Source organism: Furipterus horrens, unplaced genomic scaffold (genome assembly GCF_987537825.1).
Source record: "Furipterus horrens unplaced genomic scaffold, mFurHor1.1.pri manual_scaffold_2, whole genome shotgun sequence".
NCBI classification, from domain to species: domain Eukaryota; kingdom Metazoa; phylum Chordata; class Mammalia; order Chiroptera; family Furipteridae; genus Furipterus; species Furipterus horrens.
The window spans coordinates 193,427,718-193,453,966 of NW_028327172.1; the positions used below are offsets into that span (position 1 = coordinate 193,427,718).

General features: G+C 34.1%; 1 protein-coding gene and 1 pseudogene across 2 annotated transcripts in view; one reads left to right on the forward strand and one right to left on the reverse strand.

Annotated features, from left to right (window-relative positions):
- Positions 1–26,249, forward strand: part of PDS5A (PDS5 cohesin associated factor A) — a 113,500-nt gene that overhangs the window by 24,978 nt on the left and 62,273 nt on the right. For both annotated transcript variants that reach the window (XM_090266968.1, XM_090266969.1), the window contains exons 3-9: positions 12,355–12,558; positions 14,312–14,398; positions 15,122–15,219; positions 16,718–16,844; positions 18,691–18,771; positions 19,646–19,786; positions 22,035–22,150. In XM_090266968.1, coding sequence (XP_090123094.1) covers positions 12,355–12,558; positions 14,312–14,398; positions 15,122–15,219; positions 16,718–16,844; positions 18,691–18,771; positions 19,646–19,786; positions 22,035–22,150 — 854 coding nt within the window. The remainder of the gene's footprint in view (positions 1–12,354; positions 12,559–14,311; positions 14,399–15,121; positions 15,220–16,717; positions 16,845–18,690; positions 18,772–19,645; positions 19,787–22,034; positions 22,151–26,249) is intronic.
- On the reverse strand, positions 13,455–14,032 carry LOC150020212 (small ribosomal subunit protein eS7 pseudogene; annotated as a pseudogene).

Below are 26,249 nucleotides of genomic sequence, written 5' to 3' on the forward strand. Positions count from 1 at the left end.
AAATTGTTAATTTTTGTAGATGGTATGAAGTAATGATCCACACTTATTCCTTTGCATGTGGATTTCCAGTTGTCCCAGAAACATTTATTATTTTAGTGACTGTTCTTTCCTCAGCACCATTTATTGAAAAGGGAATTCTTTCCCCTTTGGATAGATTTGTCACCCTTGTAGAAAATTAGCTGACTGTTGATATATGGATTTATTTCTGTCCTCTTAATTCTATTCCATTTATTTTAATGTCTGTCCTTGTGCCAATACCACATTGGTTTCCCTCCTCCCCCAGTTTTATTGAGATATAATTGACATACAGCAGTATGTAAGTTTGAGGTGTACCACAAACTGACTTTATTTACATATATTGGAAAATAATTACCACAGTAAGTTTAATTAACATCCATTGCCTTGTATAGATTTTTTTTAAACGTTTTTTTTCTTGTGATAAGATCTTTACAACCATCTTGATTACTGTTGCTTTGTAGTTTTGAAATCAAGAAATGTGAATCTTCCTACTTTGTTCTTTTTTCAGGATTGTTATAGCTGTTCCATTTGAATTTTAGAATTAGCGTGTCAGTTTCTACAAAGAAGTCAGCTTGGATTCTAATAAGGATTGTGTTGAATATGTATATCCATTTGGTGACTATTACCACCTTAACAGTACTAAGTCTTTTGGTCCATGAAGATGGGATATTTCTCCACTTATGTAGATCTTCTTTTATTTTTTCAACAGTGTTGTAGTTTTCAGATTATAAGTTTTGTACATATTTTGTTAAATTTATTCCTCTTATTCTTTGATGCTATTGTAAATGGAATTGTTTTCTTAATTTTATTTTTAGACTGTTCATTCCAAGTATTTAGAAATTCAGTTGAGTTTTGTATATTGACCTTGTATTCTGGAACTTTGCCAAAAGTTTATTTACTTATCCTGATTGGCTTTAATGGATTCCTTAGGAGATCATATAATCTGTGAATAGAGATAACTTATTTTCTGATCTGGATGTCTTTTATGTCTTTATATGCCCAATTGCCCTGGCTGGAAACTTCAGTATAATGTTAAATAGAAGTGGTGAAAACAGATACCCTAGTCTTGTTCCTAATCTTAGTGGAAAAACATCCAATCTCTCACCATTACGTATTCTGTTGGCTGTGAATTTTTCACAAATGCCCTTTATCATGTTGAGAAATTTCCCTTCTGTTCCAAGTTTCTTGAATATTTTTATCATTAAAGGGTGTTGGATTTTGTGAAATGCTTTTTCTGCATCTATTAAGATCATGTGATTTTATTTTTTTTATATGTATTACATTAATTGATTTTCTAGTGTTAAACCAATCTGGCATTCTTGACATAAATCCCACTTGGTCATAGTATATAATTCTTTTTATGTTACTGGACTTGGTTTGCTAGTATTTTATTAAAGATTTTTGCATCCATATTCATAAGAGATACTAGTCTGTAATTTCTTCTCTTGTGATATCTTAGTCTAGTTTTGGAAACAGATTAAACCGGCCTCATAGAATGAATTGGAAATGCTTCATTATCTTTTACTTTTTGGAAAAGCTTGGGGAAAATTGATTTTCTTAAAATACTCAGTGCATTTTAGCAGTAAATCTAAATTAAATCAGCCTGGGCTTTTCTTTGAGTCTAGTTTTTCTTTATAATCCTTTTCAGGTCAATAGTAGTACCCCCTCTTTCATTTCTGAATCTGATCATTTGAGTCCTCTCTCTTTCTTGATCAATTTAGCTTAAGATTTATTCATTTTGTTGATGTTTTCAAAGAACCAGCTTTTGGTTTTCCCTTTCCCTAGCAGTCTTTCTTTCTTTTTTTTTTTTTTAAAGTATATTTTATTGGTTATATTGTTAAAATCGTTCCACTTTTTTCCCCTTTGCTCCCCTCTGCCCAGCACCACCTTTCCCCCAGCAATCACCCCCACCCCCAAGTCCATGCCCATGGGTCGTACATACAAGTTCTCTGGCTTCACCCTTTCATATATTCTTCTTCTTTTTTTAAAATAAAAAAAACCCCAGCCTGTTAGATCTCTAGCAGTCTTATAAGTTCTTCTGGGCAGCAATATTTTCTGGCGACTGATTTAGGGAGCTTTTGCCTAGTGTCACTTCTCTGTCACTGTCTAGGCTTGCCCATCATCTTCTCTTTATCTTGCCCCTGGGGAATTTCCCTGGACCTTCTATTGCTTCTCCTCTGGCTCTCATTTCTTGTACCATAATTAATTTCATCTGTTTTTACCACAAATATATACTTGTCTGCTTGAGCCCCATTTTTCCTTTCCTTCTTTTTTCCAAATTCTAATTCATTTAACTTTAAGAAAAGTCAACTGTTTTTCATTGCATTTTTGAGTAAATAGACCGTAAGTAATAATGATCGATCATTTTAAGAGTAGGACAAATGGTCCACCTTAATCAAGGAAAAGGAAAGCTAGAACACTTAAGTTAAACTAATATATTACAGGCATCTACTGAGCTACCAGAACGTGCTCCCATCTAAATTCTCTATCATTGTCTTCACCAGCTATAATACAATGTGAGAAAGGTGGGCTTTTTTATTTGGCCTGAGAACGTGATCATTTAATAGTAATAGCAATTAAAGTTGTTGCACTATATATCACGCTCTCTATTTTTAAAATTTTTGTCTAATCATTTTGCATTACCACTGGTCCTGCTATGCTATACTATATATAATATAGGTTAAGAGTGGTAAGAAGTGGGTAAGAGTAATTATCACACTGCCTAGATTTGAATTTTTATGCCCACAAGTAAACTATGATACTTAGCCTCAGTTTCCTCTTCTGTTCAGTGGGGATGCTAATAATCCTCCCACAAGAATCATTGTATTAGATGAGTTAATAGTACACATTTAAATTATTAAATAATTTGAAATATTAAATTATTTGAAATATTACTTGGCACATAGAAAGAACTCAAATTTTAGCTATAAGTACTATTATAAATACTTCACCTATAAAAATATGGTTTCTGAATTGAAAATCTTCCCTTATTATGTGAGGATCAAACTGTAGAATAATTCATTTGTTTATGTTCTGTTGCCTTCACTCATTTTGTCCTTCTAACTCACTAGTACCCAAGTTAGAGAATGTCTAAGTTTAGGTTAAAACCAAAAATCAAAACCTCTGAAGCCTCAGTGCAGGTGTTAAACTATAAAGCTTTAAGACTACTCATAATATTTTAGGATCTTAGGAATTTCCCTTGAAAATAAAAAGAGCTTCAGTGATGGTCTCTGTTACACTATCAAATTATTTTTATTTTTATTATTTTACTTTTTATTTTTTTAATTTTATTGTTTTTCAGTTACAGTTGTCCCATTTTCCCCCCATCGCTGTCCCCTGCCCCACCCTCCCACCCCCGCTCCTACAGTCAATCCCCACTTTTTTGTCTATGTCCATGGGTCCTTTCTACTTGTTTCTTTTTTTTTTTTTAATGTTTTTTATTGATTATATTGTTACAACAGTTCCAATTTTCTCCCCCTTGCTCCCCTCCACCCAGCACCCCCCTCCCCCAGCAATCCCCCCCAAGTCCATACCCCTGGTTCGTAAAAATTAACTATCCCCCCCCCTCAAATATTAGGACCCTTTGTAATCTTGTAAAGGACAATGGGCGAAGGTCTCAAGCTCCTCTAGCTGCTTCAAGCTGGACATGGTTGCCGTCCTACCTACTACTTGTTTCTTGACGAGACCCTTCCCTTGTTATCCCTTCCACCCCTCAACCCCCCTCCCCTCAGGTCGCTGTCAGTTGGTTCCTTGTTTACATTCCTCTGGTTCTATTTTTCTCATTTGTTTGTTTTGTTCATTAGTTTCCTGTATTAGCTGAGATCATATGGTATTTGTCTTTTGCTGCCTGTCTTATTTCATTTAACATAGTACCCTCCAGTTCCATCCATGTTGTCGCAGAATGTAAGAATTCCTTTTTTTGTTCTACATAGTATTCCATTTTGCAAATGTACTAGTTTTTTGATCCATTCATCTACAGATGGGCACTTAGGTTGTTTCTAGCACTTGGCTATTATAAATAGCACTGCTATGAACATAGGGGTGCATAAGGTCTTTTGAAATGGGGTTTCAAATTTCTTCTGGTAAATCATAGCAGTGGGATCGCTGGGTTTAAAGACAGTTCCATTTTTAGTTTTTTTGAGGAAATTCCACAGTGTTTTCCATAGCGGCTGCACCAGTCTGCATTCCCACCAACAGTGCACTAGGGCTTCCTTTTCCCCACATCCTCGCCAGCACTTGTTGTTGGTTTATTTGTTAATGATGGCCATTCTGATTGGTGTAAAGTGGTATCTCATTGTGGTTTTACTTTGCATCTCTCAGATGGCTAGTGATGTTGAGCATTCTTTCATATGCCTATGGGCTCTCTCTGTGTCCTCCGTGATGAAGTGTCTGTTCAGGTCCTTTGCCCATTTTTTAATTGGATTGTTTGTCTTCCTGGTGTGGAGTCGTATGAGTTCTTTATATATTTTGGAGATCAATCCCTTGTCTGAGATATCATTGGCAAATATGTTTTCCCATACTGTTGTTTCCCTTTTCATTTTGCTGATGTTTAGATGTGCAGATGTAGCTTTTTAGTTTGATGTAGTGCCATTTGTTTATTCTTTCCTTTATATTCCTTGCCCTAGGAGATATATCAGCAAAAATATTGCTGCATGGACTATCTGAAATTTTGCTGCCTATGTTTTCCTCTAGGACTTTTATTGTGTTGCGACTTATATTAGTCTTTTATTCGTCTTGAGTCTATGCTGGTGTATGGTGTAAGTTGGTGATCTAGTTTCATTTTTTTGCATGTATCTGTCCAGATCCCCCAGCACCATTTTTTGAAGAGGCTATTTTTACTCCATTTTATGTTCCTGTCCCCTTTGTCAAATATTAATTGACCATAGAGACTTAGTGTTATTTCTGGGCTTTCTGTTCTGTCCCATTGATCTTTGTGTCTGTTTTTATGCCAGTACCAGACTGTTTTGATTACAATGGCTTTGTAATATAGTTTGATATCAAGTATTGTGATCCCTCCTACTTTGTTCTTCTTTCTCAGTATTGCTGAAGCTATTTGGGGTTGTTTATGGTTCCATATAAATTTTTGAAATATTCTGTATCTGTGAAATATGTCATTGGTATTTTAATTGGGATTGCATTGAATCTATAGATTGCTTTGGGTACTTTGGACATTTTAATGATGTTAATTTTTCCAGTCCGTGAACATGGTATATTCTTTCACTTATTTGTGTCTTCCTTAATTTCTTTCTTCAGTGTTGTGTAGTTTTCTGAGTAAGTTCTTCTACCTCCTTGGTTAAGTTTATTCTTAAGTACTTTACTTTTCTTGGTGCTATAGTAAATAGGGTTTTTTTCCTAGTTCTGTTTCTGTTATTTCATTGTTGGTGTAAAAATGCCTTCGATTTCTGAATATTGACTTTATATCCCACTACTTTGCCAATTTCACATATTAGTTCAAGTAGTTTTTTGGTGGAGCTTACAGCATTTTCTGTGTACACTGTCATGTCATCTGCGAACAATAATAGTTTTATTTCTTCCTTTCCAATTTGGATGCCTTTTATTTCTTTTTCTTGTCTGATTGCTGTGGCTAGAACTTTCAATACTATGTTGAATAGAAGTGGTGAAAGTGGACACCGTTGTCTTGTTCTTGATCTTAGGGGGAAAACTTTTAGTTTTTGCCCATTGAGTATGATGTTGGCTGTAAGTTTCTCGTATATGGCCTTTCTTATGTTGAGGTATGCTCCCTCCAGTCCCACTTTGCTGAGTGTTTTTATCATAAATGGGTGCTATACTTTATTAAATGCTTTTTCAACATCTATTAATATGATCATGTGATTTTTGTCTTTCAATTTGTTTATGTGATGTGTTACGTTTATTGATTTGCATATATTATACCATCCTTGCATCCCTGGGATGAATCCCACTTGATCGTGGTGTATGATCTTTTTAATGTATTGCTGGATCTGGTTTGCCAATATTTTGTTGAGGATTTTAGCCTCTAAGTTCATCAGTGATATTGGCCTGTAGTTTTCTTTGTTGTGTCTTTACCTTGTTTGGAATAAGGGTAATACTGGCTTCATAGAATGAGTTTGGGAGTCTTCCCTCTTCTTGAATTTTTTGGAATTGTTTTAGAAGGATAGGAGTTAGTTCTACCCTAAATGTTTGATAAAATTTGCCTGTGAAGCCATCCAGTCCAGGGCTTTTGTGTGCTGGGAGTTTTTTGATTACTGCTTCAATTTCACTAGCTGTTATAGAAATAGTCAGGCTTTCTGTTTCTTCTTGATTCAGTTTTGGGAGCTATGTGTTTCTAGAAATTTGTCCATTTCACCCAGGTTGTCCAATTTCTTGGCATATAGTTGTTCATGGTAATTCCTTATAATCCTTTGTATTTCTGTGGTATCAGTTGTAATTTCTCCTCTTTTGTTTCTGATTCTATTTATTTGGGTCCTCTCTCTTCTTTTTCTTGATGAGTCTGGTTAAAGGCTTGTTGATTTTGTTGATCTTTTCAAAGAAGCTGCTCCTGGATTTGGTAATCCTTTTAATTGTTCTTTTAGTCTCTTTCATTCAATTCTGCTCTGATCTTGATTATTTCCTTCCTTGTAGTATTCAGGTTATTTTTAGAACCCTACTTCTGCTGATTACCTCTAAGGTAGAAGTTATTATTCCCTGGCTCCTGTGGCTCAGTGAATTGAGCGTCGGCCTGCGAGCCAAGTGTCGCTGGTTCGATTCCCAGTCAGGGCACATGACTAGGTTGCTTGTCAGGTCTCCAGTTGGGGGCGTGAGTGAGAGGCAACCACACAGTGATGTTTCTCTCCCTCTCTTTCTCCTTTCCCTTCTCTCTAAAAATAAATAAATAAACTTAAAATAAATAAATAAAATCAATTTTAAAAAAGTTAATGGGGTTAAAACATTTTCTCTAATTTAGAAACTTTCAGGAATTATTAAAAGTGTAGTTTTATAGCATATGTTTATTAAATGGTTTGGAGCTGATAGAATGAGCCTTTAGAGTAGGATTGGGTTTGGAGTACAGGAGGAAGATAGTGAATGTGTAGCATCTAACTTTTCTATGCCATTCACTTTAGATATGAAATAATAACCTTGCTTCATTAAAGAATCCTAACCTTAACTAACTGTGTTAGTAGCGATACAAATTACATTTTCAAGTAGTCCCTAGTGGTTTGTTAGAAAAACATGATATTGAATTTTTCCCAAAGAATAACTTACTTTGTTGAAATTGAATAAAATAGCTATGTTGATGTTTTGTTATTGTTCTTTTTTTCTCCTCCTGGTCAGGTGCAGGATTTCTTTATCTTTTGAAAATTATTCAATTTATGTTTTTAAAAAACCACAAACAGTTCACTCAGTCTTTCACCCCTCACCCTCCACCTCTGTCAGCCACCAATCTGCTCTCTGTATCTATGAGCTTGGTGTTTTGTTTTTAAGATTCCACTTAATACAAAAGATCACACACACACACACATACACACACAAATACACATACACACAAAAGAAAGATCATACAATATTTGTTTTTCTCTGTTTGGCTTATTTCACTTAGCATAATACCCTCAAGATCTATCCATATTACCACAAGTAGCAAGATTTCATTATTTTTATAGCTAAGTAATAATTCATTTTGTGTATGTATGCACATACACATACATATGCAGCATTATTTACAACAGCCAAGATTATAGAAACAACGTAAGTCTCCATCAACAGACAAATGGATAAAGAAATTGTGTGTGTGTGTGTGTGTGTGTACACAAACTTTGGCTTGTGTTTTTTCCATATCCTGGATATTGTAAATAATGCTTCAGTGAACATGGGGGATGCACATATTCTTTTGAGTTAGTGTTTTTGTTTTCTGATAAATACCCAGAAGTTGAATTGCTGGATCATATGGTAGTTCTATTTTAATTTTTTGTTTTATCTTAATATTAGCACTTAGTCTTGAAATGTATATTTATTGCATAGCTATCAACAAATCAGAATTTCAGAGAGATTCTTCTCAGACTTAGTCAACCACTGAAGTCAAGAGCATGTCAAAAAGTAAACTAATGGACAGGAGGAGAGGAACCCTTATTAAAAAAAAAAAAGTAAACTAATGACATTTTATTATTTCATAAAATGTTATGCACTTATATCTTATAAGACAAATGTAGAATATGTCAAATTTGGCCCATAGCCTGTAGGAGGTCACACTCTTCTTGAGGACACATGATTTTTATATTAATAACCACAGCAAGGAGACATTGAGATAATTTTTTTGTAATTGCTACAATATTATCAGTTCAAAGGAGTGAGTGATCCTTTCATGAAGACTAGGGTGATCACGTAGGGTTTCTAGAAAAGGAAGTAGAATTTGGGAGGAAACTTTAAGGACAAATAAAATTTTAGAGTATGTTTGAGGTGAAAAGTAGTGAGGAGTAGAAGCAGATAAAGGACGTAATTCACATACGAATTTCTTCAGGAAGTGTTGGAGCTTTCTCTATGAGTTCTTTTTTCTGTGCAGAGCTGTAAAGATGCTCTGGATGTTTCTGGAGGATAATGAAGAATCCCAGTGTGACTAGATAGTTGACATTAATGTAACATTTTATATTTACATATAAATATATACATATGAATTCAGATATGGCAAAAGTAGGTTTACAGTTGTGAGTACGCAAAACAATTTATTGTTTTATTGTTTATTATTATATTTTATACAAACAAGTGTAAACCTACATTTTCCCCACCCTGTATATACATACATGTGTATATATACCCATAAGAGATAAAGTTATAAATTAATTATGATGTTTTAAATGTCACAAGGTACTAGGCAGTGGGAAACCATTTTTTGAATTGAATTGGGGTCAACTTAAAATAGATGCTTAAACAGTAATCTAGCCCTGGTTGGTGTGGCTTAGTGAATTGCGTGCCAGTTTGTGAACCAAAAGGTCACCTATTCAATTCCCTGTCAGGACACAAGCCTGGGTTGCAGGCCAGGTTCCCAGTTGGGGGCATGTGAGAGGCAGCTGATCTGATTGATGTTTCTCTCTCTTTCTCCCCTCTCTCAGAAAATATATAAATAAAATCTTTAAGAGTAACTTAGAAGCACTGTATTTGATTTTGAGAATTAAGGAAACAAAAATGAAGTATGAGGTAAGAAGGGCCTGAGTCAGGTGTGAGAATAATAGAAAGTAAGTTTTATCAACTGTATTCATTATGAAGCTAATTCACATGAAATTAGCAGTCTGGGCTCTTATGTATAATGGAGTTTTCTTAAAAGGAATTGATAATTTAGGTGCAACAAAAAGACAATAATATGATGAATTTGGTCAGTAAGTTGCTTGATCTTTGAGCTCTAGGTCCAAAAGTTGCTCTAATGTGTTGAACTCCAAAATTAGAATGTGTATTATGTAAAATTTTTAATTTTATAGTTGTAATGGCTTATGCATTAACTGTTTCCCTGCCTTGTCTACTTCTCTCAGGTTTCACGTCAAATGTATATTAAATAAAAGAATTTATGTTACAAATAATTATATGAAACTAGAAAGGAGTATATTTTGGCAAATAGTTTAGTGCTTATTCTTATCTGGCAGTCCATGTGTGTATACTTAAGTAAGTAACCCACTATTTAATATAAAAATTGTAAGGCTTATTGAACTCCAAAACTTACATGTTTTCACCCAGGAGGGGTGGATTTTATTGTTGTTGAAAGATTAATATACATGTATACATGTAGAGATTGTCTGAGCTAGTCATTTCATTCATAATTCAACAAATCATGCCTTCAGATAACTGTAACCTTGACTGATTATTCAGTCTTAAGCTAAAACCACCCAGCTAAGCCACTCTCCAATTCCTTTTCCACAGAAACTTTGTGGTAAATAAATGTTTCTTATTGTTTCTTATTGTTCTGGGGTATTTTGTTACATAGCAGTAGATGACAAATACACATCTTTTATCTTTTCAATTGAAGAAAAGGAACCCCACATTTTTTGATGATTCCAGTATCCTATACAATAAGATTTAAAACTCCTTAGTTACGGCATTTAGGAGTACAGTTTGCCCATTTCTCTTCATCTCTCATATGCCACTGAACTTGTTCTGTTTCACAATAGTTGGTAGGATGCCTCTAATGACTTGAATGTCATGCTGAGCTAGCTTTCATGGATTCATCAACCTTGTGAGTAAGGTATTCTTTTATTGGCTACCTCTTAACTGAAGAGAAATTTTCATGAAATGCAAATCTGACCATATTATACCATTACTTAAAATAGTTCAGTGGCTGTTTTCGCCTGTAAGATAAAGGCCAAATATCTCTGTGGTTTGCATGCTCTCTCCTTTGACCTTTGTCAGCTTGCAAGAGAATTTAAACTGATGCTTAGTTTACTCATTTGTAAATATGAGTTTTGTTGGTTGAGGTTATGTGAACTACATCTGTGTAGAAGGGTTATGTATATGATGGTTTCAGGTGGCCTGGTTAGTCCTTTCAGAATGAATTTTGATGTTCTTTACTTTCCTAAGAATTTCTCAATTTGCAGTGTTTATCGTTATTCATTCCAACTAGATAGCAATCTCTATTAAAATGTTAATAGATAACCAATATATAAGTTCTAATAAGTATTAACTCTCAGAGGGATGTTTGTATTTTAAAAGCAGATTCTCACAGACTAAGTTATAAACCGAGATAAGAAGCTGCAACAGCAGAATGGCAGGGAGGGACTTCATATTTTGAGCAGAATAGTTAGTACTATATATATATATCTGTACATAGTTTTCTTATTTGGGACTTTTTACTGGTGAAGTTATCTGGCATTGGAAATTTCTTTGTGGGAAGGATTTTAATTTCAGATTCAGTTTTTTTCATAGAAGCAGAATTTTTCAGATACTCTATTTCATGTGACAGGATTCCCCCACCATATATTATTATTAGGATGTTTAATTTGTTATTCTCCTAAGTTTTTTAGATGAAAATATAGCTCACTGATTTCTCAATATTTCTTCTTTTGTAGTATATACATTTATGGCTATAAATTTCCCTTGAGTACAACTTTAGCTGCAGTACTCCCACAAATATTAATAGTTTATATTTTTGGCATTCATTTCATAATATTTTCTAAATTCCATGATGATTCCTTCTTCAATCAATTGAATGTCACTAAATAATTTCAGGAAGAAAAATAAAACCAGTCTTACTATAAACTTTTTATAAAATAGAAAAGGAGGATCACTTACCAAATCGTTTCAAGCCTCAATGCTAAAATTGACATAGTTGTCTTAAAAGAAACTATATTTAAATTGAAACAGTACAGGGTGGGGGAAAAGTAGGTTTACAGTTGTAAGTGTGTAAAATAGTTTATTCTTGTATTGTTATTTATTAATTATTGTATTATTTCCCATATACACAACTATAAACCTACTTTTGCCCCACCTCGTATAATAGCAAATCACATCTAGCACTACACAAAGTATTATGACAGCGGTATTAACAGAGTTAGTGGGAAAATGATCACTTTAATAGGCACAGAAAAAAATATTTGATAAAATTCAATACTTTTTATGATAAAAAGTCTTGGCAAAGTAGAAATAGATGTGTAAATTCAGTGTTTGACAATGGTGACCGGTTAGGTAAAGTCTACTTTATTTAAAGAAATTGGAAGCCATGAGGAAATAATCATGATTTAATAAACGAATGAAGAATTATAGTATGTTATTTTTATCTTTACAGAGAAAGCAAACCGTAAAATACTGGTTGAGAAATTATGGATTTTTAAAATTATAACCTTTTTGCATTTTAGAGTCATTCTAAAATGTTCGTTAATTTTGTAATCATAAGAGGTTATTTTATAATTAAAGCTTTTAAACAGAAGTACAGCTACATAAAAATATTTAAACATGGCTTTCTATTGTGAATTGCAAACCTTAAAGTGTGAAATAAAATAGCAGTTTTAAAGAGCCTAAATCAAAGCATCTTTGGTAATAAAATATAAGAGAAACAGAATTGGTGATACTACAAAATATCAAATGGATTTGGTTGTGCACATAATGCCAAAAATGTTTTACCTGGGCTAGATATAAAATGAATAATGAGAGTCTTAGTTCTTCATAAATCTGGTGCAGATGCAGATAATGTGTCTGTGAATAACCCCAAAATTAATACTTGTTCACGCTTGTGTCTTTACCCGAATTCTTAGTGATTATTTACAAAAACTGATTGTGAATCCTCTGATACTATTTGATTACTCATCTGTGTTATAATGATAATTTTAAATATATATGTATATATATCCTGTACTGATTTCTAAATATCAGGAGTTGATTATATTTTTCTTGTATACATTTTTACAGATGGTAGTAAAAACTTTTATGGATATGGATCAGGACTCAGAAGATGAAAAACAGCAGTATCTCCCACTAGCCTTGCATCTTGCATCTGAATTTTTCCTCAGGAATCCCAATAAAGATGTGCGTCTCCTTGTAGCATGTTGTCTGGCAGACATCTTTCGAATTTATGCCCCAGAAGCTCCATATACGTCCCATGATAAACTTAAGGTAAATAACAATATTTACAAAATTGGTATACTTCTATAGTTTATATTACCCTTAGGAGCATAGCTTTCATGTTATTCATCTTGTCATCATAAGCTTATATCATAAATTGCAAAACAAACCATTTAGTTACCTTTTATTGATTATCTACAAAAATGACTGGTATTTTTATGAGGTGTTTAAAAGTACAGATCAAAGCTAGTCTCTGTCTGCTCATATCTAACCTTCAGGATAACCCATCACAAAGCCCACATGGCTGAATTGAAGGGATAAATAATGTATTAATGACACCTTTTAAAACAGTAGTGTAACAGAACTTACACATTCAGATGACCATTTTTCCCTGCAAGTTATTCTACCTGCAGAATCATGCTCATCTAGGTGGTTGTGCCTTTTTTTGAAATGTTTGAGGAGTCCCTGCTTTGAATTGATCTTGAGCTGATTTCATATTGTGAATAATTTTATTCTTAGCAAATTTTAATCTTTTCAGCTGCTTTCTTTTAAGTAGTCCTAAAACGAGTTTGTCCCATATTAATATTATTTTGGGTTAAAACTTCTTAAGAAATCTTATTAAGAAACAAAGCACTGTCATCATGAAAATTACAGCCTTGAACCAATCTATTATGGCTTTTGTTCCACACAACTTGGAAGTCACACATCAAATTCAAAAGTAGGTACTGAAAATTATTATTTATATGTAGGAAATAGTAATGGAAAGACTTGTGTCCATATCCTCAAAATGAAAATAATTGTTTGCCATGATGCACAATGAAGATAGTAAAATGGAAATTCTGTTGTATAAGAAGGGTGACAAGATAGTCAGAATGAGAAAGCCTAAAGATTTGTAGCAATAATATTTATTTTTGCTTCTACTGAGAATGACATTTAGTCATTTTTGTTTACATCTGAAACTCTGGGAATTCAAAATTAACATCCTTGCCTGTGAGCTGCTTATAGACACCAGAAAAAGTTTCAATCTTGTGCTTCCACATGGTTCTGCTGGACTTTATCCAAATGAACCCTTATGAGCCAGCTGCTGTCCAGTTTCACATGGATTTTCTTGTCCACAATTTCACTTGGGTTTACAAGTCCTCCAGGATTGCTTTATGCAAGGCTGTCAGAGTGCAGTTCTATGAGTAGCTTTTGCTTATTCTTTGTTCAGCTTTTTTGAGTTAACTTTGAATTATCCTCTGAGCAATAAAGACAGTGTGCTTCCCACTGTACTTTTTCTCCAACTCCTGTAACAGCCAGACTTGGATTTTCTGGAAAGACCAGTTGAGGAACTGGAACAAAAATTATAATAGCTTTCTGACCACCACCATCTCAGTATCCTTGGCCACTGTGATGTTAGCTCCCATAGCTGGGCCTTGAGGTCCAACATCATCTCCAGTTCCAGCAAAGCCTGGGAGGTGCCGGGCTCAAATTCATCTGGCTTCTCACCATTGCGATGCATGATCTTGATGCTCAAACTGAACATGACCTTCTTTCTCCTTGGTGAGCGCCAACCTGAGAAGAGACCTAGTAGGTCTAGCGAGAACTCATCAAATCCTGCTTTTTATTTTTGCTGCTAAAGGATATAATTTTATATGATTTGCTCTTTTCCAGCTTTGAATAGGCCAGTTCCAAATCAGCTGGCAAAAGGAGAATTTTCTTTCATTGTAGTTTGTAAGAGAGAAAATTTATGTGTATATATTAGTGTGCTGTGAAAGAATAAGTATTTGTGTCTTAAATTAATATATTTTATTTTTTTTAACAGGACATATTTTTGTTTATTACCAGACAATTAAAAGGTTTGGAGGATACGAAGAGTCCACAGTTTAATAGATACTTTTATTTATTAGAGGTAAAAAAAAATTTTATTTAAAAAATATCACTAGAAAATTCTTTAAAGAAAAAAGATTGTATTTATTTACTTTTAGAGAGAGGAGAAGGGAGGAAGAAAGAGAGGGAGAGAAACAACAATGTGTGAGAGTAACATCGAGGCAGCCAGGAACCCAGCCTGCAACCCAGGCATGTGCCCTCACCAGGAATTGAACCAGCGAACTTCTGGTTTACAGTCCAGTGCTCAATCCACTGAGCCACACCAGTGAGGGATGGAAGATTCTTAATAGTAGCTTTATAATATAAAATGAATCTTTCTGTTTTATAAAAATCTCACTTAATAAAATGTCTTTTATTTTACTTTTTGCTCTTCATATCCTGAAAAGATAAAGTATATCCCAGTGGGAAAACTCATACTATTTGAAACTTTATTTTCGTCCTTCTGTATTTATTCTTTTTTAAATCAAAAAGCAATTAACTTGAATTACTTTTCACTGCTTTTTATATTTTATATGTTATATATGTCTAAAATTTAGTATTTTTCAATTAGAGAAGGTTAATGCCAACAGATAGATGTCTTTTTAAAGATCAGAGTACATGATTACTTCAACAGTTGTAATTTTATATGTTGGACTTTTATGAACTTTAAATAGATTTTTAATTCTAAAAATTAAATTTTATTGAATTTGATTTTGTGTAACTTCTGTGTAAATAATTTTTATTTTTTTATTTTTTTTATTTTAAGAATTTAGCTTGGGTTAAATCATATAACATCTGCTTTGATTTGGAAGATTGCAATGAAATTTTTATTCAGCTTTTTAGAACTCTCTTCTCAGTGATCAAGTAAGTTATTTTTGAAAATTTCTGTTTGTCTTTTTTCTTGCTGTTCATTTACAATCAGATCTTTTAGAGTTACAAGGAAATGTTTTTCTTAGAAGATTTAACATGAAAATATTTTGGGAGGCATGCAAAAGTAGTCTTTCTTAAAGTTACAGAAAACTTTGTATCTAATGACAGGACATTTATTCAACTAACTTTAAATTTTTTCATCTTTGCATTTTACCACTAAGTGCCCAGCAGGTCTATTATACATTATTTCAAGTTAACTTTTTTTTTTAATCATACGTAAGAGACACATAAATTATATTAAAATTTAGTTTGATCTTGATTTAAACTTTCCTGTATCTATAGCAGTATAACTAAATTATAACATTTCTCTTGACTTCTTTACATATATATTCTGACAAATGTGAAAATGGACAGGTCAAGTGTTTGGTTAAGATGAAGTTATAAGGAGAGAAGCCTAGATGTTCTACCAGTTATAATAGGTCTTTTTAGGTAAGTTTGTATCAGCAGTAGACATATTTATTAAGGACTACAGTTGACTCCTCGCTGGCTAAGGAAGCAGGACCAAAACTAATTCTTGGCTTTATACCATGTTCATTTTTTATTTGTTTGTTTGAAATTCTTTGAGAACTACCAGGATGACATTTTTAGCATCTTCTAGTCATAAGTTGTGGTAAGCCTTTTCTATCAGACTTTTGATTTTCAGTGTTGGTGAACTAAAACTTTTAGTGGCAAATGTATATAGCATAAATTACATGTAACTTATGGCTTAGGCTTTTTTGTGGTCTGTAGTTTTATTTTGGGTAATGCATTAATATCTGAAAGGATAAAATGGATGAAAAACTACCTTCATTATCTTGTCTTTTTTTTTGTTTGTTTTTATAGTTAATTTTTTTAAAAGATTTTATTTATTTATTTTTAGAAGAAGGAAAGGGAGGGAGAAAGAGAAGGAGAGAAACATCAATGTGTGGTTGCCTCTCGCTCTCCCCCAACCAGGGACGTGGCTCATAACCCAGGCATATGTCCTGACTGGGACTCGAACCAGCGACTCTTTGTTTCGCAGATGGCCACTCAGTCCCCTGAGCTACACCAGCCAGGGCTGTCCTTAAATTTTTATCATGTTTTAAAATCTGGGGCCGTGTATGCAAAGGTGGTCTTTCATCTTGACATTTTTGTTTTTGAATTTAACTTACTGCTTGAATCCTAATTGTGTAAGGTCTTAATTTATTTTAAAGGTCTTCGTTTTTATAAAATATTTTACAATACCTTATAGCTATTGTGATAGTCAAAAGAAGGAGAAAGTACATAGGACAGCCAAAATTTCTTTGCCATTATTGGCATGATTCCCTCAACTGAAAATTCTTGGGTAGCTGACATACTTGTTTTAAACTGGGAAGTTTAATATTCTTTTTGTATGCCTGGATATTTATTTATTTGTTTGTTTATTTATTTATTTATTTATTTATTTAGCCTTTTCTTGTGTTTACGTTTACAGCAATAGCCACAATAAGAAAGTACAAATGCACATGCTAGACTTGATGAGTTCTATCATCATGGAAGGTGATGGAGTTACTCAAGAATTATTGGACTCCATTCTTATTAACCTCATTCCTGCACACAAGGTCTGTATATATGAAAATATTAAAGGTTAATATTTTAAGATAGTACTACACATATGAAAAATAATTGTTTTTCACCATTTGTGATCCCATGTAATTATTCCTACTATCATTCTTCAGCCTAAATAAAATGGAGTAGCACACATCAATCTTGTAGCTGTTATTAGTTTTGGAAGATACATTGATTAACATATTATATTGTGGGACATTTTCATTCAGTTAAGTGCAACCTATTTTCTGGAAAATTAAAAATTTTCAAATTCATAACATATCTAATCTGGGAATTATAAAGGGTTAGAATACTGTCTTGGTTAGTTTGTTGTATTTTTTGTTGTTACTTTGTTTTTTAAGAAAAGAAAATGTATTTTCTTCTGTGTAACATAGATGTGGAACATAGGAATTTTGTATTTCTTACAAAATCCATGCCCTACATTTTTGGGCACTTTCAGAAAAAGATTTGGAAAGAAGCAGGAGCTATGTTTAATGTTAACCACGGTTATTACCATTAGTTATTAACATTAACTGTGGTTAAGGGAAAAGTATGATTTGGAGCTGTGTGTTCCTCCCCTTTTCCTTTTTCTGTTTCTCTCTGTTAGATCCTCCCAAGGAAACTGGAGAATTTAGCTTCCCATAAACTCCACCACTGGGCTGTACTCAGCCCTGCCCCACTATTAATATTTACCCTCTTGTTCTTTTTCTCTAATGGGTTAGTGACCTATTATCAGATGTTAGATGTAATTAATTATAAATTCTTCCTCTCTTGACTCTCTTGAGTTTCTAAATATTATTTGTATTTTATTGAAATGTATCTGTAATTGGTCAAAATTTTGAGAGTGTGGTAAAGGGGTATAAGTTATGTCACGCAAAATAAGAGAAAACTTTGAGAGGAATGGATAGTGTACTTGATGTTTATATTCTAGTTAGTATTTTTATGAGTGGGAAATAATATACCCTTTCAAGAAATAGAAGGGTTGTCTTATTTTGAGCTAATCTTACCCTTTTGCCAGTGGAATAAAAGCCTGAAGCTAGGGTCAGAAATCTCACCCACTGCCTATTTGTGCAAATAAAGTTTTATTTGAGCACGGTTATGCTCATTTATTTTTATTTTGTCTATGGCTGCTTTCACAGTACAGCAGCAGAGTTGTGTAGTTGCAGCATTGACCATGTGGCTCATAAGCATAAAATGTTTACCATCTGGCTCTTGGCACATTAAGTTTGCCGACTACTGACCTAGAGCATAGGGCTTCCTAGTCTCTTTTTGGGAGAGGTGCAAAATGATATTAACAGGTACTCTTCAAAATAGAATTCATTTTCATTAGTTTTGTGAAAATTAAATACATATTTTTTTTCTAGTGTTTTTTAGACCCGTTAATATGTGTGCTACAGTTTGTTGGGAATCTTGAAGAGCAAACACGGTATTCAGCATTTCAAAAATATAATTGATTGACAGTTTTACTACTTGGAAAACTTTCCAGGTCTACCCCTCCTCAGCACATGTTGAACAGACAATGAAATACTAAGATCGTGGTTTAGAAGGGATGTGTGTGTGTGTGTGTGTTTAGGGATACGTGGTTATAATTGCCCATTCAAGTTGATTGACAAACAAAACCAAAAGCCTTAGGTTGATTTTGAGTTTAGTAAAACTGAAGTTGATATAGGGTTGAGTTTTTGGCTAACTTATATATTATTTTAGTTTTTGAGTCATAGTTGTGTTATTTCCAAATTCTGCATTTAAGACCATTTGACAAGAACATTTTGGGTAAAACCTTGAATGGAATTCCATTATATTTGAAGACTGTCGTGTTCTAATGGTGCCATCATTTGTAACTGTATATTTTTATTGTTACAGAACTTAAATAAACAGTCATTTGACCTTGCAAAAGTCCTATTGAAAAGGACAGTCCAGACTATTGAGGCATGCATTGCCAACGTATGTATTTCTGCCTGCATTTATTCCATAACTGTATAATTCTTAATCCATGTACTAATTTATTAGAACCTTTCAATATAGGCTTACTTAGCCTATAAACGGTTTCATCTATTTAGAACAAAAGTGTGTTGCTCTTCAAAAGAAATATCATTTGATGATACTATCAGAAAAATATATGTTTCTGTTAGCTACATACAACTGCCTCTTTAGCATTTTTAAATTTAATACTTTTTTCTAAGCGTGTATGCGTGTGGTCAGGGAGTGGAGGTGTCATTTAATTTGTCTTCTTGATATTACATTCTCTGTTTTTTTCCTAACATTCTTTTAAATTATCAGTTAGCTTTTATAGCATCAGCTTTTCTTTCTTTGTCCTCCAAGTCAAATGTATTTGACTTTCTGAGTGTTATTTTTTAAAAAACTTATCCCCACCTTTAAATACTCTTTATTACTAAAGTCATCAAAAAATGGGTCACACTCAAATAAAAATAAGATTAATTAAGACTTAAGAAATTTTCTTTACTATTAGAAAATTTCCTATAAAATTCTCTATGATGAATTACATAAATTATCTAAATTGTTTCGTTTTAATGAAAGTTAAGATTCCTAGGAATATCTTAATTTGAAAGAAAGTTAACAACTCAGTTCTTTTTTACCTTTCTCTTCCATGTGATATTCATACTTTGATATTTAAAGGTTTATTTCATCTCTTTTAGTGACTGTCATATCATATATTAATCGAAACATCTAGTTCATCCCTTTCAGTTGTATATGTAATAACTAATTACGTAGTTTTTTTTTAACATGTTTATTTAAAAACCTATCCAAGTTTTCAGATGAAATGGAGGTTTTATTTTTGTTTTAATGTCTTCTATAGTTTTTCAATCAAGTCCTGGTGCTGGGAAGATCGTCAGTAAGTGATTTGTCAGAACATGTATTTGACCTGATTCAGGAACTTTTTGCTATAGATCCTCATTTATTATTATCTGTCATGCCACAGCTTGAATTCAAACTGAAGGTAGGACTGACTTATAATTTTTAAGCCCTTTAAGCTTTAAGGAAAAATATATATGACATAGTTTTTCTTTAATGTGAAAGAATAAAATATGAGTTCAGTTTATCTTTTTATATTTAGTTAAGGTATACGTTTTTGGATCATTGAATAAAACAGTATCTCTCATATGGGTCATAGAATTTACATTGCAAAATTATAACAAACCTAGTTGTTAAGTATTTGATAAACACAATGACACAAAAATAGACATATAGCATCTCAAAAAGTTATGATACACGTTATTAAATGGTATTTATTATTAGATATGTTTTAGAACATCAAAAGATTTCATACTGAGTGATCACAGGGTCTTTGTTACACCTATGTGATCCTTTCATAGTACAGATCAAGGATAAAAATTTTACTGTATGACTTAGGAGTGTATTTTTTTAATAACTAAATAAGTAATAACTAAATAAGAAATTTATTAACTCCTCAAAAAAATATGAAATTTGACACTTCATCCCCTATCCTGGCTTACAGAAGATAACACCTTATGTTTGTTTAATATCCTGAACTTTTTGAAAGGCTTTTTTTTTTTTTAATCTTTTTTTTTTTTAAATAATTTATTTGTTTTGTTTATTTTTAGAGAGAGGGGAAAGGAGAAAGAGAGGGAGAGAAACATCACTGTGTGGTTGCCTCTCACTCACGCCCCCAACTGGGGACCTGCCGGGCAGCCTAATCATGTGCCCTGACTGGGAATCGAACCAGCAACACTTGGCTCGCAGGCCGACGACGCTTAATCCACTGAGCCACAGCAGCCAGGCCCTTGAAAAGCTTTTTATATTCAGTATTTTATATAGTAATCATGAAATTTACCACATTTTATAGTTAGGACTTTCTTCATGGCATGCAGAGAGAAAGAGAGGCATTTACATTTATTCCCCAAATTTAAAAGCATTATAGTAGTTACAATTGCCTTATTTTGGAGTAAAAATTGCAGAGAATTATTCTGAATCAGTTACTTTGCAATTAGAAATAATAATGGAGTTAGTTACCTTTTCTAGCTAGGATGAAAAAAAAACAGCTAAGAGTAGCCTTTTGAGATTTTTTGTTTATTTTTAGAAAGTCACTGATAAATTATTGATGCAGAATCTTTTAATTTTTATCCACTGTTTTAATTACATATATATGTATTTGTATTTAAACAATGTATTATGTAATATCTTAATACACTTTGGGATAGATTAATAGTATAGCTGTACATTATTTTTGCACCAAAAAATTTATCGTTGTTATCATATTCCAGCCTCACTCAAATAATTTATTTTAAATTTTATACAGTTGCAGGGAGGTATCTGAGGGAGAAGGGGGTGTTGGTGAAGGGGGGCAAAGAGGGAAAAATGGGACAACTTACTGTCTTTCTCCATGAATATTTGTTTATTAGATTTCTGGTATTACTTTAGATATTGAACACTTAAAAGCAGCAATTGCTTTAGTTATTGCCTTTGTTTTCTTAGTGAATATATGATTTTTTTAAAAAGTGTCACACACCATGTGTTTTCATAATTTAAGACATGACATCACTAGTGAGACTGAAACAGAAATGTCATACTATATATATTTATTCAGGATAAGAAAATAGGAGGCCCTCATCAAAAACAACTTTTAAGTTTTGCTTTTTTGTAGTATTCAGTTCATTTTTAGATCCACTTAACATTCTTGTTCCTCTTTTAAAATTAGTTTTCCTGAATTATTACCTTGTTCTGTAGTCAGTTGGGGGTCCTTGATTAAAGGGGCAAAGAGGTGAAAGAGGGGGACATCTGTAATAGTATCAACAATGAATTAATAAATAAATGTCACATATCAAAACCTTAATTGATATGGGATTATGTTGGAGCTCAAATTATAGGAAAGCTTTTTTGTAAAGAAGGCTTATTGGGAGGGGAATCATTTATAGTTTCGCCTTTCACAGAATTTTTTTCTAGGAGTTTTAGGCAATGTTAGAATTGAATGATTACCTTCATATTTCTACAACGTCAATGTAAACTGCAAACAAGCAGTGAAGTAGGCATAAATTAGCATTTGGAAGCGTTTGAGTAAAGAGCAAAGAACCAGACGATCTAACATAGAATCGAATCAACTTGGAGAACATATATTTCAAAGTTCTCATTATAAGCAGAATATGGTATTGTAGCTTCTCAGAAATGTTTTATTTCCTGTGATCTGATGAATAAACTGCAGGATTCACTTGTTTTCTCTTTTCTCTTAGAGCAATGATGGAGAAGAGCGATTAGCTGTTGTTCGACTTTTAGCTAAATTGTTTGGTTCTAAAGATTCCGATTTAGCAACACAGAATCGTCCTCTTTGGCAGTGTTTTCTTGGACGGTAAGAGAACATACAATTCTCTGGATTTTTAATATTTTGGAGGCCAGTCAATATGGTCCACTAGATTAAAACCATGCATACCAAACTTTAATTGATAAGTGTTTCTTTGGCATTTTCTGTTGCTGCCTCTCATGGAAAATAAATTACAGGACAGATTTTTATGAAGAAGCCTTATTATTTACCCACATAACATTTCTAATCTTTTTTTTTTTGTGCTAAATAATGTCATTAGAATAAATAACCAATAACTAAGAATGTTTAAAATGGTAAGATTTTTATTTATTGATTTTAATGAGAGAGAGAAACAAAGATTCCATCAATTTGTTATTTCACTTATACTGGTTGCTTCTTACGTGTGCCATGACTAGAGATCAAACTTGCAACCTTGGCATTTTAGGAAGACACTAACCAACTGAGCTACCTGGCCAGGGCCAAAATCTTAATATTTTTAAAAAATAAGTCATGAATTTGAATGCCCATGCCATTTTTTAGTCCAACAATTTACTAGTGCTTATCTTTCAGATATGTAGCATATCTAATTTTATGATATGTGTTTTGAACTAATTTGGTATTATATGATTTTGGAATTGAAAATAATGTTACTTTACACTCAAATAGTTTTTATGTTCCTTCTCAAAAACTTAGTTATTACATTCTATAGACTTGATGGTTAGGTTGAAAAAAATCTATGAAATGAATTAAATGCCCCCCTGCATTCCCTGTACATACTGTATTTCTTCGCTTTAAGCATTGAAACGTTGATTTTTAGTATTAGTGTTCTGGATAACATTTGAAATTCATTATTGTTTAATTCAACTGATTCAGAAAATGGGCTCAGAAATGTTCTTAAAGTAAATTCACTGTAACACTCCTTATAATGATCTTAACTTAAATATTAAAATAAAACAAACAGCTCTGACTGGTGTGGCACAGTTTGTTGGATGTCCTTCCACAAAGTGCAAGGTCACCGGTTTGGTTCCTGGTCAGGACATATGCCTGGTTTGCCACTGGGTTCCCCATTGGGGTGAGTGTGAGAGGAAACCAATTGATGTTTCTTACCTTCTCTTTCTCCATCCCTTCCCCTCTCACTAAAAATAACTAATTAAAATCTTTTTACAATTAAAAAATACATATAACAAACAGCCATGGCCTGGTTCTCAGTTGGTTAGAGCAGTGACTCAATACGCCAAGGTTTGGGGTTTGATCCTAGTCAGGGCACATATAAGAATCAACCAAGATGGTGGCATAAGCAGACATAGTTCACCTCCTCCCACAGCCACATCAAAATTACAACTGAAATATAGAACAACCATCACTCAGAATCATTAGAAATCGAGTTGAATGGGAGTCTGACAACTACAGAATTAAAGAAACAACATTTATCCAGACTGGTAGAAGGGGGAAAGATGCAAGATGGGCTGATCCCACATCCATGTGTGGTAGTTAAAAATTTGGGAGGGCTATCTTGGGAGCAAGGAATACCAGCCCCGCACCAGGCCCCTGGCACTAGAACCCTAGGCCAGATAAGTCCCCACAACTTCTGGCTGCAAAAAGCTGCAGAGACTGAGTGGAAGAAACTTCTGGAGCCCTAAGAAATTTCTCTTAAAGAACCCACACACAGACTGACCTGCTCCGACTCACTTCCTCTGAGCTCTAGCACCAGCGTAGCAGGTTGAAAGGCATGAGTAGCATACAGGGAGGAACTGAAGTGTCTGGCATCAAGGTGAGCAGAGGCCATTGTCCCTTTTCTGAACTCTCTTCCCACAGAGCCAGCAAGGTGGTGCCATATCTGAGACTCCATCAATCTGGCTAACATTGGTTGCCTGGCCCTAAAGATCCCCTTAGACTCTGCCCCACCCAACTTACAGGCCCATCCAGGCTGCTTTTCCATAGGAATGGGTGGTCTTGGCTTATGCTTCACAACTTCCTAAATCCTCTCAAACAAGCAAAAGCTGGCCTCAGTGAGTCCCAGGCCCAACACTAGCAGCAATCAGCCTAGATTCACAGCTTGGGTTCGCCTGGGAATCTCCAAACCCAGAATAACTAGCAGCCCTCCCAAATTGCTTTATAGCTCAGGCAGGCTGCCCCAAGCAAAACACAGGTGGGGGCTGACCTTGCCCTACACCACCTGTGAAACCCCAGGGCCTGCACACCCAATGGTCAGCTACAGACCACATCAGAGCACCAGCATCCTGTCCCTGCACTGCTGATCCTCCACAGAGGGCAAAGGGTGGTGGTCAGTGGTCACAGCCAATTCCTACAGTTGACTTTCCTGGGTAAATTCCTCCCATTGACCTGTCAACAGCAACCAAGGCTTAACTACAAAAGGAGGGTATACTCAGTCCACATGAAGGGTGCACGTAAAGTTCCCAGTTTGGGTGGTAGGGGAGGCTGTGCCACTGGATCCTACAGGACACCTGCATTAGGCCACACTACAAAGACAGAGACAAGGGAACTTTACCTAATACATAGAAGCAAATACAGGGAGGCTGCCAAAATGAGGAGACAACGAAACATGGCCCAATTGAAAGAACAGATCAAAACTCCAGAAAAAGAGCTAAATGAAATGGAGATAAACAATCTATTAGATGCAGAGTTCAAAACAGTGATTTTCAGGATGTTCAAGGAACTTAGTGAAGACCTCAGTAGCATAAAAAAGATCCAGTCAGAAATGAAGGATACATTAATTGAAATAAAGAAGAATTTACAGGAAAACAATAGTAGAGTGGATGAAGCTGAGAATCAGATCAATGATTTGGAACATAAAGAAGCAAAAAACAACCAATCAGAACAACAAGAATAGTAAAGAAACCAAAAAAATGAGGGTAGTATAAGCAGATTCTGGGACAACTTTAAGAAGTCCAACATTCATCTCATAGGGGGGCCAAAAGGAGAAGAAAAAACCAAGAAATTGGAAATCTATTTGAAAAAATAATAAAAGAAAACTTCCCTAATTTGATGAAGGAAATAGACATGTAGGTCCAGGAAGCACAGAGTCCCAAGCAAGATGGATGCAAAGAAGCCTACTTCAAGATACATCATAATTAAAATGCCAAAGGTTCAAGATAAAGAGAGAATCTTAAAAGCAGCAAGAGAAAAGAACTTAGTTACCTAGAGAGGAGTACCCATAAGACTGTCAGCCGATTTCTGAAAAGAAACTTTGCAGGCTAGAAGGGATTGGCAAGAAATATTCAGAAAAAAGTGGACTTCCTGCCAAGATGGAGGCATAGACAGACACGCTGTGTCTCCCTCCACGACTAAGAAGGAATACAACTACCTCAAAACTAGAAACATAGAAAAATAAAGACAGAGTCCTAGAGGCAGCCAGAGAGAGGCGGAGAGTTGCCTACAAGGGGGTGCCTATAGGACTATCAACTGATTTCTCAGAGGACACTTTGCAGGCAGGAAGAGACTGGTAAGCAGTATTCAATGTGATGAAAGGCAACCTGCAACCTGCCCTTCCATTCCAAATGATAGCTTTGCTGGGTAGAGTAATCTTAGTTGTAGGTCCTTGCTTTTCATCAAATGGAATACTTCTTGCCAGTCCCTTCTTGCTTGCAAAGTTTCTTTTGAGAAATCAGCTGATAGTCTTATAAGCACCCCTTTGTAAGTAACTTTCTTCTCTTGCTGCTTTTAAGTATTTCTCTGATCTTGAATCTATGGCACTTTAATTATGATGTGTCTTGGTGTGGTCCTCCTTGGGTCTAGATTGTTTGAGACTCTGTGCTTCCTGGACTTGTATGTATATTTCCTTTGCTAAATTTGGGAAGTTTTCCTTCATTATTTTTTCAAATAAGCTTTCATTTTCTTGCTCTTCCTCTACTCCTCTGGCGCGCGTATGATTCAGATGTTGGTATGTTTAAACCTGTCCCAGAGGTTTTTGAACCTCTTCTTATTTTTTTTTCAATTCTTGTTTTTTTTTTTCCTTATGTTCCAAATCATGGATTTGAACCCCGGTTTCCTTCCCTTCACCATTGGTTTTGTGTGGATTTTCCTTCGTTTCATTTAGCATAGCTTTCACTTCTTCCCTTATGTATTTACCATACTTAGGCATATCTATCAAGTCTGTGAGCATCTTTATCACCAATGTTTTGAACTC